The 14,666-nt window shown below is 32.3% G+C and overlaps 1 protein-coding gene and 1 non-coding gene across 4 annotated transcripts; one reads left to right on the forward strand and one right to left on the reverse strand.

Annotated features, from left to right (window-relative positions):
* LOC109714928 (transcription factor PIF4-like) lies at positions 5,414–9,151 on the forward strand. Of its 3 annotated transcripts, none has more exons than XM_020239679.1 (9): positions 5,414–5,489; positions 6,097–6,222; positions 6,321–7,002; positions 7,081–7,179; positions 7,270–7,335; positions 7,518–7,583; positions 7,680–7,928; positions 8,027–8,135; positions 8,797–9,151. In XM_020239679.1, the coding sequence occupies exons 2-9, from the start codon at positions 6,131–6,133 to the stop codon at positions 8,799–8,801; spliced, it is 1,368 nt and encodes a 455-aa protein (XP_020095268.1). In that variant the 5' UTR covers positions 5,414–5,489; positions 6,097–6,130; the 3' UTR covers positions 8,802–9,151. The 3 variants fall into 3 exon arrangements, with proteins under 3 accessions (XP_020095268.1, XP_020095267.1, XP_020095269.1); XM_020239678.1 differs by having other exon boundaries at positions 5,431–5,489; positions 6,091–6,222; XM_020239680.1 differs by having other exon boundaries at positions 5,431–5,489; positions 6,091–6,222; positions 6,326–7,002.
* TRNAV-AAC lies at positions 14,570–14,643 on the reverse strand. Its single transcript has one exon. It is a non-coding gene; the product is annotated as a tRNA-Val (tRNA).

Below are 14,666 nucleotides of genomic sequence, written 5' to 3' on the forward strand. Positions count from 1 at the left end.
TAATGAATACGTAATTATAAATTTTTTATTTTAATTTCAAAGTAAGTTTTCTATAACAGATTACGGGTGTGACAATCTATAAAAGATATTTTTTATTTTATTTTAAAATATCTTTTTTAGATATTATCTATTTAATTTCAAAATATATTTTCTTTTTAAGATAACGGATTTTATTTTTCTATTTAATTTCAAAATTTTATTTCCTAACATATTTTATTTTTCTATTTAATTTCAAAAGTAATTTTTGCATTAGAGATTATTGTTAATTATTTATCATTTAAAGCATATCTTTCTTAATAGCGTGATTTATTATTTTAAATTTTTTAGATACATATTTGGCAATCATATAAAATATGGCCTAAAATTAAAAAATAATTTAAAAAAATTATAACTTTTTCTAATAATTATTACGTGCATTTGTACGTACATTTTACTAGTATATATATATATAATGAAATGTTGTCCTACCACATTTTTTATCATATATAACATATTTTTCTAGTAATCGCAGATAGAACCTAAGGCTACGCTGAAAATTATAAGCAAATTGAATTTATAAGTAATATTTTATTATGCATATTGTAATGACTTGATTAAAATATATTTTTTGCTATTTCATCAGAAAAAAAAGTAGCGTATATTTCTATATGTCAATTATAAAAAATTAATTTAATTAGCTAAAAATATTTTTTAAAAAACTTTTAAAATTAAATATGTCAATTCTAAAAATAAAATAAAATTTAAAGCAATTTCAAAAGAAATGTAGTTGGGGGGTTTTCCATGCATATTTACCAAATTAAGAAATAAAAAAAAGGAGAAGAGAAAATGTGAGCCACATGGCCTTGTCCCATTCCTTCACCACTAAATTTTTCCCCCCTTAAAAAAAAGAAAAATAAAAAATAAATGGGAGGTAAATGAGAGAAGAGGATCTTTTTGTGGCCAAAAATTACTTGGAAAATAAATGAATGGGTGGTGTTAAAATATTATAAAAATGACTTGGAAAAAAAAAATGAATGGATGGTGTTAAAATATTATAAAAGTGTTAGAATATTCTTGCTCTTTTTCTTAAGAGATAAACTTAGCAAATTCCCCAAAAAAATTCTACCACTATTTAACAAAATTGATGAGTCATATATGATATTTATTTATATTTATTTTTATTGAAGTATTAATTAAGAATAAAAAAATATATGAGTAGTTTGTGATATTCTTTTATCTTCAGAGAATTAGTTGAAATTAATTATTAGTTGGATTGAAGTGTTGAATATAAAATATTTAAAACATTATTTTTTTGTAATTTAGTTTTTTTTTTATTTAATTCAAGTTCACGTTTTGGATCTATCAAAAAATTTTGAATTTAAATGTGAGAAAGAGTGGTGAATATAAATATTAAAAATATAGTTTTCTGATGACTTAAGTTTTTAGAGAACAAAAGTCTCTTCATAAAATTAGCTAGTTGTATAAATTAAAAACGATGGATGTAAAAATTTACACCTATAAAATAGGAGTACAAGTTAACATGTAACAGCTCACATATAGCATCTGCTTCTAACATCGCTTTTTATTAATTCAATCTTATTTTTTAGCATGGTATCAGAATAAGAGATTCAGAATTTGAGTCATCGAAAATTAGTATTAGTAATTTTTTTTCTATTTAATTCAAGTTCATATTTTAAACCTATCAAAATATATAAAAAACTCTTATGTTGATCTTTAACACTAAACTCTAGTGAATAATCTTCGAATTAGAAACTGATCATTACTAATCGACGAGTTGTTTTGAACTTCAGATTAGAAATTGTTCAAACAGTGAATATATATAAATAAAGCTCCAGCTACGTCAAACAGATATGCATTCAAATAAACTAGTGTTTCTAATATCTTCTACGCCCACAGAAATAAGGGTGAGACAGAAGCTCCAACCGCATCAAACAGATCCGTTCGACAAAACTAGCTTTTTTTCTTTCTTGAGAAAAATAAAATTTACAATACATTAATTGCACGCCCACAGAATCAAAACCAAAGAATTTGTATCTCCCAGTACTTCAAGGACATCCAGTTATTTTTACTCTTTTTTTTTAAAGAAAATGGTTTCAATTTATTGCATGCATACATGCATGCAATTAATTTAGGATAAACTTCAAATAACATCTCTATAGTTTCGTGCGTTCTCACTTTGGTACTCTATACTTTAAAGTGATTTCATTACTTTGTGATTTCTTTTTGTTTTTTTTCGTCAGCCTCTCCGTTAACTTTCGCTAAATCATATATAAAATACTTCAGATACTTCATTTATAATTTATCGAATATTCACTTTAATACTCTTTAGTTTTAACTTTATTACTGATTTAACGAAAAAAATTAATAAAGAGGATAACAAAAAAAGAAAAATAGAAATTGGCTCGTTTAACAATTGATTGAGTTTAAATCGGATCAAATTTCGAGTTGAGCGTAGTTTTAGCCCTGGTTAATTGAATCAATAAAATTACTCTCTCTCTCTCTCTCTCTCTATATATATATATATAATAATAATAATAAATTTGAAAGAATTATAATTTTTTATATAAATTTGATAATGAATAATAATTTTTTCTATTGTCCGATGCAAACACATGCTTTCATTCTATAACTACTCGATACTTACAAAAATTTTGTTAAATTATAGAAAAATTATAATATAAAATTTAGTGCGGGCACTGTAAATATTCATTAATATTGATATCAATATTACAATTAATAAATATTTTAAAAAACAAAAATTAAGTTAAAATAAATAACAAAATTAAATATATTTTAAAGTAGAAAATAGGTGAATATTAGAGTATAACGATACAATTAACTATATTTATTTATATTATGTTTTTAAAGCTAAAAAATGAAACATAAAAAAAATAAAATAAATAAAATAGTGAACACGACGAGACCCTTCCCAAATTGGGAAGCGGCGTAAGTCAAAATTTATGCGGTCATTGGAATCGGCAACGCTGACGAAAATTACGGCTGCATCAAATTTCGCGCTCAACTCCTCTCCGGGAAAAAAAAAAATGTTCTATGCGGACGTACCTTCATAAGCCAATATGCGGGGGGAATTAAAAATTTCGGTTTTAAATATCTTATTATATTTCTAATCTGTTTTTATTAAATAAATCTTTTAAGTAACACAAAATTAGAGCCCGCTCTAAGCTCTCTCTCAATTGAAAGAGATCGTATAAGTTCATTTTCTATAATCATTCACTTATCCACATAATATTATTACATAAGAAAAAAGTTATTAAAAATTTATATTTAGATTCTAAGCTTAATTTCTTGTTAAATTTTAGATTTTGCTGATGCGTTTGGTGAGTAAATTACGATGCATTCATGTACATAATTTGGAGGGGTTTAGATCCATTCTCTGAAATAAGTACGAAATCAAACAAAATATATATAAACTGGTTTAATTCGTCGGATTTTAAAGATTGGTTTGACAAAGATATCTAATTACTCATCGTAGTCGCATTTATAAAGAACTTTATATAACTCTTTTTTGGAAAATATATATATTACTTACACAGCTACATTTGATGCTATATATATATATATATATATATATATATAGAGAGAGAGAGAGAGAGAGAGAGAGAGAGAGTGTGTGTGAGACTATTATGCTATCGGAAGCACGGAGCATTCCGTGCTTCTAGCTTGTTTTCGATGTTGCGACTTTCGAATAGTCGATCGGCTCCATTAAACTTGATCTAGAGTATTTGGAGTACCTAGAAAATAAATTTTATAATTTTACGATATCATTTGCCTAGTGAACGAAAGGGCTCAAAATCAACGGCTGAAAATAAAAATCTTACAAAATGTAATAATATGACATTAAAATTTTAATCAAAGATATTGATCTTGTTTTATATAGTATAAAAAATTTTCTATTAAAATTTCACATGATTTGGATATTTCTACACCGTTAAACTTGCAAACGGCTCACTACGGCCATTGAAATTTGTTGATTTTGAGCCCATTCGATCACTAGGCAAATGATTATTGAAATATATTAATAATAGTTATTCTTGTAGTACTCCAAATATTCTAAATCAAGTTTAAAGAAGCGCGATCGACGATTCGAAAGTCGCAAATCAAAACGACTGGAAGCACGGAAGGCTCTGTGCTTCACGATTGCTCATAGTGCCTCATCTATAATATAATATATACTATATATTAGAGTAGGGCTATGTAATTATTGTAAGTATTCATGGGTGATACTGTGTGTTTTTAGCTTTGGATGGAGAGTATTGGTGGGTTGAGAGGATGGTTGATTAGGTGGTGGTTAGTGAATGAGTATTTAATCCAAGGGCTATTAATAATCAAAAGTAGTCAAATGGCTTAAAACCTTATAGCACTGATGATGATATTGTAAAGTTTATAGTCAACTCGTATATATAATATATTAGGATATATATATATATATATATATATATATATATATATATATATGCCTTAGTAAAACTTTCGTATTATTTTTGTCTATGCTTATTTATTACAAATATGGTTATAAATTTTGTATGTCTGCGTCAGACTCTTGTTCGTCGTGGACACGTTATGAATGCGCGTTTGTCCGCATCCACATTTCGACCCATTAAACAATTAAAAAATCTATTATACTTTTTTTACTTATATATTATATGAGATGATAAAAGTTTTGTTTCTTCTATGAATATATATAAATTTATTTTGGACGATATATATAAAAAAAAATTATGCATGGTGAAACTTATTTTTTCTTTAAATATATGAGCTATCAATAAAAATTTTATTCACACTTAATCATATTAAAATTATAACAATATTTCAATAATATATATATATTTATATTAATAATATTATATTTTATTATAAGTGTTCATCCGTATTCGTATTTATGTCTGTGTGTGCGAGGAAAAATTCTAGAATGTAACGGGTATATTAGTGACGTGGCGTAACAAACCAATCAAATTAATCCTTTTAAGAATATATGTCCCATCATAATTGTAAAAAAATATTTTTATTGTACTTTTATTTAAAAAGAAGGAATGTGATTGGCTTGTTATTGATGACGTGGTGCAAGTGTGACAGTGTAGAATTCCTCGTGTGCGAGACTCCTATATATGTGTTTCCTAATATTATTGTATATGAAAATAAAACAGATATTAATTTTTTAATATTTTTTAATGTTTTAATTTTATATAATATAATCTCCTTACTTGAGCTACACATGAAAGTGTAATGCGAGTGCCCGCACAGTACTATTCCAGTACTAATATCACGTCCTATTCTCAATCCGAATCCGTCCGCATAAAAGTAAAAAAAAAAAAAAAATTAAAAAACGAAATACTAAACACTAAATACGGAACCAATGAGGGGCCTATGTATAAATATATATTTGTTGTGTAATTATAAACTCTCCGGTGTTGAAGCTATGGAGTGGAACAAATGTAAGAAGAGTTGAAGCTAAGCTCTCTTGCAAAAAGGTCATCTTTTTTGTACCCATTATTATTTTTATTTATCTCCTATTCCTTTTTTTTTTCTTTCTTTTTTTTTCTTTTTTTTTGTTTATATGGATTTCACCACTTTTGGCTTCATGAAAAAGCTGCAATTTTTTGCTCATCTGAGTAGCTAATTTTTTTGTGCTTTAAACTTGTCATAATTCATCATTCATTTTAATAAATGGGTCCTTTTTTATTTTATGTTTACAGGTGTGTATTTTCACTATTTTGATTTGTTTTAAACTATACAAAAAGTTCATTTCCTTTCCCTTTACTGCATGATTTTTCCTCTTTTTGCATTAAAAAAAAACACTTCCTCTTTTGTGCTGTATCTTTTTGATCTTTACATCTATGATCCATCTCCAATATTCATTGTAGAATCCTTATTAATTTTTTTTTTTTTTTGTTTCCCCTTCAAATTCCACTTATTATTGTGCATTTTATGCCTTGGCCATGTTACATATATGATCCATGTTCTAATAATGTTCAACTATATTGTGCATGCATGTAACTACACAACTTGCTAATGTGTTATGTATTATATATATGATCTCCTAATAAGATCAATTCATTTGCTTTTCAATAGTTGCAGTGTTGTGTGAAGTAGATCTCAATAAGCAGATCAAATGAACCAATTTGTTCCGAATTGGAACATGGACGACGAATCGCGATCTCTTCGAGATCTCGTCGCCGCGCCGGATCGAAAGGAACCTATTGGGTCAGTCCCTTGTCGCGAAAATTTTCTCCGATTTTAGCTCAATTTTAAGTTTTACTAGTCTCAACATTTGTTTTCATGTTCTGATGATGATGATGCAGAGCAGACAATGAGCTCATAGAACTGCTGTGGCAGAATGGGCATGTTGTCATGCAGAGCCAAACTCATCGAAAACCCCCGGCCTTAGCCCCCGAATTCAAGCAATTGCGTAAGCACGATGAACCGATGCTGAAATCAGCGGCGACCGTTGCGGCCACGAGCAGTCTTACTCGAGACGAGACCGCGTCGTGGTTCCAATACCCGCTCGAGGATTCGATCGACAGGGATTTCTACTCTGAGTTCTTTTTCGACATGCCGAACGCCGACGAAGGGCGACCGGGCGCGGAGAATGATGCGGTTGACTTCTCGCACTTTGCGAAACAATGGAAGGGTGGTGATGCAGGGGCGTCGAATCCGTTACCGGGGGAGAAGAGGGTGGAGAGTGGGGGTTTGGGAGTGGCGGGAGCGTCGTCGTCGTCGATGATGACGGTCGCGTCAAGCATTTGCGTGAGCAACCAAATTCAAGTGGCTGCTAAGTTGAGGCAGATTGCGAGCGGCGACGCCGGAGCTTCCGCTTCGAGAAGAAGCTCGAAAGAAGAAGCTCACACTAGATTGGCTTCGCAAGAAGCCGCTGTGGCTTCGTCGTCGGGCCGTTCCGGTTGTAGTTTCGGTTTCGGACGAACGGAACAACACAACAACAAGAGAAAGGAAAGAGGAATGGAGGAATTCGAAAGCCTCAGCGAGGTAAAGTAGAAGCTCTATTTTGGAGTCTTGATTTGTAGTAATTTCTCATCTTTCAAAACGGTGCTTGAAATTATGTAGGACGCGGAGAATGAATCCGTCGAGGCGAATAACCAGGCTCAGCGGTCTACATCTACGCGCAGAAGCCGTGCTGCTGAAGTTCACAACCTGTCAGAGAGGGTGAGAATTGTCAAAGATCCTTTTTTTTTTTTCGTTCTTTTTTTTAACTTAGTTGCAGCTCATAGTCTTATTATATCTTTTATTCGATAGAGAAGAAGAGATAGAATTAATGAGAAAATGAGAGCACTGCAAGAGCTCATACCTCACTGCAACAAGGTAAGATGTCTTTGTTGCGGCAATTTCGTATCATACACAAAGTTTCAAGTTTTTAGTCAATTCGGAGAGTTTGGTGTTTAAGCAATCTTATACATGGTTACAGCAAAATAATTGTGTGCAACTGCACATAGGGAAAAAAAAAAAAAATACAAATTTCAATATGCTAGTGCTGATAATTTCAGAGTGACAAAGCATCTATATTAGATGAGGCGATCGAGTACTTGAAGTCGCTTCAACTGCAAGTTCAGGTCAGAAACAATTTTCTATTTTCTTTCGTTCTTACTTCGAATCATCGATTTGCTTAGAGAAAGAGAAAAAAAAAATTGTTCTTACATGTCTCGCAGTTTCTGTGGATGGGAACTGGTATGGGGCCGATGATGTTTCGCGGGTTCCACCAATACATGTCGCGCGTGGGTCCTGCCTCCATCCCTTCGCTGCATAGTCCGGTTCCGATGTCGAGAGCGCCATTCATGAATAATCAGTTTATGGCCTCAACTTCTACAGCAAACGCGGCAAATTTCTCCAACCAAATGCCGAATGTACCTCTCGGAGCTGGTTTACTTGGTCTTAATCATCTTCCGCTACAATCTCAGGTTCGTCGCTCTTGTACGAATTTACATTCTGTTTTTTATATGTTGTTCTTTTTTCCTATTTTTTCTAAAAGATTTTCACATGAATTTTTTTTTTGCAGGCGATGAATTGTGATGCATACGGACCTAAAACAGCGCAGCAGCATCAGAGTTCAGTGGAGCCAATTTCCGGAGCTTCTCCCTCCGAAAGTACTCCGAAGGACAAAGCTGGTAAGACATAGTCGAGTAAATTATCGATGCTTTTCGCCTGCTATATATTCAGTGAGATTTAATTTTTCATAGACGGTATCGCTGCCGAGTTCTTACTATCGGTAACAATTAAGTCCTTCTGTTACATATTCTGCCATCTGAAATAGACGCCGCGTCAGCATTGAGGGTGGGTTGTTCGCATTTAATTTGATGGTCGGAGGTGAATTGATTATGTTACGCGTAGTACGTGGAAGTATCGATGTAATTTCATAGAGTCATTCGGTCTGAGATTGGCCCTCGCAGCAACGAATTTTAGGTACGACGCTGAGGTCGCATCTGTTTTAGATGGTAGCCTAATGGAAGCAAATTTTTAGGGCTAAAGCGGGGTCGAAACCCCTCGGAGAACATAAAAGAAATTGGGATCAAAGTCTGAGGCAGATAAGAACAAACTGTTGCGCGAATATATTGGCATCAGCCAATTTGGGCCTCTGATGGGTCCATTTGTTCGTATCCGGCGGCGTTGTCGTCGACAGCAATCAATTTCATTTTGCCACCATTTACTTCTTTCCAATTTGTGGCCTTTATATTCTTCACGAATTCGTATGAATAAGGGAAGCAGAGGAGTTAGCATCAGAGCTTTCGAAATCCAAACTTTAAGCATCTCTTTTCTCGATGTCGACAGGTTAGCAGATAACGGTTCATACTTGGAGGAAATTTCGCGCAATCGGACCCACTGCAGCTGTAACATGACTGCTTCTTGCTGCTCGTTTTTGCGGACGAGACATTCGGATTGGCGGCCGAAATAAGTATCTAATTGTTAGTTAGAACTCATTTTTCTTTTTTTTTATGTGAAGAGATAAAATGGCGAAAAATGATCATCTTTCCTTGCCCAGAAACTTTCTGATGCATTAATTTATTGATATTTCTTATAAGAGTTTAAAATTTTTCCCCCCTTTTTTATTGCTAGGGATAAATATCTAACAAGTGTAAATTTTCATTTGGTAATTACTGAGATCAGCAAATTTGGAATATTGTAATTGTGTTGTAGTATTTTGTTTTTTATTTTTTTCTTTTTAATCATCAGCAGTGTTCGAAAAGACCTGACCTTCGTGGTGATGATGCCCGAGTAAAAAATTGAAACTACCCATCAATATATATATATATATATATATTTTAATTTCTTTTGGAATTATTACCCATTAATATTTCTCAAGTGCTATTTAACTGTGAATTAATAAATAAATAAATAAATATCCATTGTTACTAGATTGAAAAGCTTTTAAAAGATGCAAACAATATCCACTTAATTTGCTGTTGAAGTATTACAACACTCACCACAGTTTGGTTTCTAAATTTTGAGAGCTTTTGGTGTCAGTTGTTGAGAAACCAAGAATCCAAAGGACAAAACACAAAAGGGAAATGAAATAAGCTCATGATTGTGTGTCTCATATGCCATTTTTGGATCATTAAATGCCCACATGTACTGCTTACACAGGAGCTGAGATTTTGCCACCACTCTCCAACCTCAACTTTCCTTTTGGGGAAAGGTTAAGGGCACTGCAGATGAACCTGATTTATTAAAATATCTCTGATATGCTAATAATGGCTCAGTAGTGCAGCAGCTTGTTGGGTCAGTGATGTGAGATTACTGGGCCCATTCAGGCTCTGTGTGTGTCTTAAGCTACTGTAGCAGAATCTTGTTGCAACTTGCTTGTTGAGAGAGAGAGAGAGAGAGAGAGAGAGAGAGAGAGAGAATTCAAATATAGGAATCTTGCATAGTCCCTCTGGTAACCTGATATTGTGACTTAATCCATGAACTTTTACTAAGAACACTTTAGTTTCGAAATTTTCCGAGTTTACTGTGTATTCGTCCGATACTTATTTCTTAGTGTGGAAGGCTCGTTCCTTTACACTGAGCTCATGGATGAAGTTCGGGGTCTTTGGAAAAGGGCTATCAGTCTAGCTGATGCAGGAAAGAGAATTAAAGGCCTAACTTTCTTGGCGGCTGTTTGGTGGATGATCTGGACTGAAAGGAACAATTTTATCTTCTGTGATAAATCGCCGATCCCTCCGGTCTCGCTGAACCATCTCAAACGCTTGCTTTACGAGTGGACCGAGCCCTCAGCTGTTCACTGAACCTTCCCTCAGCATGTTCCTCCCTCGCCTCCACCGTTGTTTCTTAGTTTTCTTCTTACTTTTGGTTTCTTTTTCCTTTCTATCTTTTTTCGAAAGCCCCAATTGCTTTCACCATGTATACTTTAGTTCATTTTGCCTAATGAATGAAGCAGATAGCTCGCTACCTTTTTTCAAAAAAAAATTACTTTTAGTTTCGAAATTTTTTGAGTTTTTCTTGTATAATGACCACGATAAAATTTGAAAAGTACTTGTACGAGAAGCTCCTCATTCAACCTGATCAGGCTCTCTCTGAATCCATCGTCCAAAAGCGGAGTTGAGATTTGGACCGAGAACTTCTAAATTAGAACAGACCTTTAAGATTCTCCTACGAGGTGAATTATACGCACGGGCGCGGCTCAGCAAACTGTCTCAATGAGAACTCGTTAAGAAGCTTCTCAATAAAGATGAGCTATAATAATTCTTCACTTCAGAAGTAATTTTTTTTTTTTTTTCCCGTATACTCAAAACAAGGCCAGAAAGTAGAAGGAAGATAATAGTAGATATTCATGTCACTATTGTGGGCACAGTGAAAGTAGCATTATGCCTACAAGGAATTGACAAGGAAAAGATATTCTCGAAACGAACTTTATCTGATCAGGACATATAGTAATTTTGTGGACTATGGTGGAGTTCTATCATTTTCGGTACTTGATTAGTCCTTAAATCAACTAGCCAAAGAGTTTTAAAATTTTTAAGTGAAAAATTTAGAGACCAAGTTGCAGTATCAGAATAGTAGAGGGACCATCCACAAACTTCACCCAAAGAAGAGAATTTTGTGAGGGCCCCTTTGAAGCAGCCAACTGGAGGGATGGTGAGCAGAAAGAAGAGGGTCTTGCAGGATTCAGCCATGTTATGTGGGGGCAGCAGACAGCTCCTCCCCCCCTTGTTTTCTTTCTACTATTCTTTGATGTTAACAGCATAGAAAAGACTACTGTCAGTGGGTGTGGGCCCTTTGGTAACATGGCCACTGATCATGTATCATATTTTTTAAAGAAAAACTTTTAAGTATCACCCATGTGGTTTCGTACTTTCTTATTTTAGTATCCTATGGTTTAAAATGTATCAAGTTAATGTTCTGTAATTTTATTTTTATCTTTTCGTCAGCTTTTTCGTTAATATTTCGTTAAGTTATGTACAAAAAACTTCAAATACCCTATCTAAATTTATCGAATATTCACTTTAATATCCTTTAGTTTTAACTTTATCACTCATTTAACAAAAAAAAATTAGTGAAATTAATAATAAAAAGATAAAAATAAAACCGCATGGCACTGAATTAATACACTTTAAACTATAGGGTACTAAAGTCAGAAAATGTGAAACCATTGAAGTGGTATTTGAAGTTTTTTCTATCTTTTACGACGATCTCTCTCTCTCTCTCTCTCTAAAGTCAGAAAGTGTGAAATCATTGAAGTGGTATTTGAAGTTTTTTCTATCTTTTACGACTCTCTCTCTCTCTCTCTCTCTCTCTCTCTCTCTCTCTCACACACACACACACACACACACACACACACACACACAACTTGGATTAGATTTTTCTATGAGTTCTGTTGTAAGTATCTGACAATGCTCTCTCTTGCTGTATGCATCTGTTGACATGCATGTTATGCACAGATTGTCTTGTCTAGATCATATGATAGCTAAGACTGTGTGCATTAATCCATCAAAACTCTCCACATTAAGAATGATGTTAACACTATTCTTATGTTGTTTGCTGCTAGATTTGTTTTTTTTTCTTCTTCCACGTAGCATTAAAGTCAATTATAAATCCCTTCAATTCTACAACATTACGAATTTAAATCCCCACCTGTTTATTTAATGAGTTAAAATTCTAAACAAAAATTTAATCGTGTGTTAATAAGTAGTTTATGCATATACTAAGTATCTGATCAATATATGAGGAGATTCTGGGGAACTCGCAATAGCGGCTTTTTTTTTTTCCCTTCTTCTATTCCTCTTCACCATCCAACCAAAGCAAGTGATTAATCATTCTAACCACATTGTTTATCATTTGCTAATCATTTACTTTGTGCACATAAGACTGAAACTAACTTCCACAAACAAAAGTTATGCTCCACATCATTAGGGCTATATATATAGCTACATAAAAAAAGAAAAACTTCAAATACTCCCCCTGTGGTTTCGTACGTCCTCACTTTAGTACCATGTGGTTTAAAGTGTATCAAGTTAATACCTTGTGGTTTCGCACTTTCTCACTTTAATACCATGTGGTTTAATATTTCGTTAAATTATATACAAAAAACTTCAGATACCCTACATAGATTTATCGAATATTCATTTTAGTTCCCTTTAGTTTTAGCTTTGTCACTGATTTAAAAAAAAAATTTCTAAAATGGATAATAAAAAAAGAAAAATGAAACCCCATGATACTAACTTGATACAAAAATAAAATCACAGAGTACTAACTTGATACACTTTAAACCACAGGCACTAAAGTGAGAAAGTGCGAAATTACAAGATCCTAAGATTCCTAACTTGATATACTTTGAAATGAGAAAGTGTGAATCCACAGGGGTATTTGAAGTTTTCCCAAAAAAAAAAAAAAAAAACCCATAACTTTATTTGCTCAATCTAATTAATGATAGATTAATTTTGTGGGACATGTATTATTTTATATTATTAACCAAGTACCATACTGTGTTGTTGTTGGGGTCCCTTTCAGTCAACACCTCAGATCAAGAAGGAATTGAATCCAATAATGCCCACATTTATTAAAGCAAAGGATAAGTACAAGCATCCAAGTGCATGCATCTTTTATTGCATTTTGGTCTACACAATGTTCTCAATTGGACCACATTTCTTATCAGGGTTCTTAACTATCACCTTTGATTGTATAATAATAAGTGACATTATTATTAATATTATCAAGTGTATCATGTAATTTGATGAAGAAATGTCATGTCCATTATTTCATGAAGATTTGTTAATAAGTGGTTATGGGCTATTTTTAAGATGAAACACTTTGGTGGTAACTTAGAAGTGAAGTCCCGTTTATACTAAACTATAATTTTATTTTATGACTCTATAGTTTAGATCTTATTACTCAGAAGCCTATTAGAATTTGTCAATAAAACGAGACATACTTGTCAATGACAAATTATTTGTTGTACTTCAGCAATCAATTCTTAGATCTGAGGTACTGTCACGATTATCTAATATATGAGTTGCTACAGTTTGATTATAGTAGATTATGCACATCGAGATGTAGTGCATGATTTGGAATCTACTATTATGGACTTAAAAATCAATTTAATAAATTAAACACTGCCCCACAAAAGGTGTCACCTCTTAACTAAACCAATGACTCAAACACCTTACATGTTTAAATTCATCTTAATTAATTAACATGGTATCAATGTCCCAAAAAGGGGCTGCAACTCTATGCAACCTCCACCAAATAGTAAATAGGTTTTGAGTAGGTAAAAATTTTCCATATTTGGCATATAATTGATAATGTTGCATAAGCCCCACTAGCACATGGCTATGATGTGCTCAACAACATGACAAATATGGAATTAAAAAACAAAAAGGTTGTAATAGAATCAAGTGTGGGTAGTCATTAGTCACAATATATAAATGTTTCTTTTTTAAAAAACTTTTAACTTTTGGTTTATATATATATATATAGATCTCCTCCTTGCTATAGAATGGTCATATAATTTATTGCACACCAATCATATATATACCTCATACAATATAAAATATTTTTAATAATAAAATAAGAAAAGATTAAAAGTGCTTCAGAGTTTCTGAGTTGTTCACATTATAAAAATGACGATTTTAGCTACCATATTACCAAACAAGATCTAAGTCTTTTAACTCTTGTTGACCTCTATAAGCTAAAAGGTTATAATATTCTTTATTAAAATAAAAAATACTTTAATAATATTTGATTAATAAAAATAAAGGAAGAGAGAGAGAGAGAGAGTCAAAGCATGCACCCTGAAAATCCTGTGTAACAAGAGATTTAGAAATTTCTAAAATGTATATTATGAGGATTCATTAGATTTGGTTTATTAATTAACCTACAAATTCTCTCTTGTATAAGTGTGACTAAAAATTTAGAAATTTCCAAAATGTATATTATGCGGATTCATTAGATTTGCTTCATTCATTAACCAACAAATTCTCTCTTGTACTATATACATAGTTTTTATTAAAAAGATCAGGAAAAATAAATTAAAGAAAATCTAAAAAAGTAAATTTCAAAAATTATTTTTATTAAAAAGATCAGGAAAAATAAATTAAAAAATTTCTTGTGGCGTCGCCCGGGTTCGAACCGGAGACCTTCAGTGTGTTAGACTGACGTGATAACCAACTACACCACGACACCTTCACATTTATGTTTTTTCATTT

Source organism: Ananas comosus, linkage group 9 (assembly GCF_001540865.1).
Source record: "Ananas comosus cultivar F153 linkage group 9, ASM154086v1, whole genome shotgun sequence".
Classification (NCBI taxonomy): domain Eukaryota; kingdom Viridiplantae; phylum Streptophyta; class Magnoliopsida; order Poales; family Bromeliaceae; genus Ananas; species Ananas comosus.

Bases quoted from the DNA above. Each gene is read 5' to 3' on its own strand.
- LOC109714928 (XM_020239679.1), top strand. From the start codon at position 6,131: ATGAACCAATTTGTTCCGAATTGGAACATGGACGACGAATCGCGATCT. The intron at 6,223-6,320 runs GTCAGTCCCTTG...ATGATGATGCAG, and splicing joins GATCGAAAGGAACCTATTGG to AGCAGACAATGAGCTCATAG. The intron at 7,180-7,269 runs GTGAGAATTGTC...TTTATTCGATAG, and splicing joins TTCACAACCTGTCAGAGAGG to AGAAGAAGAGATAGAATTAA.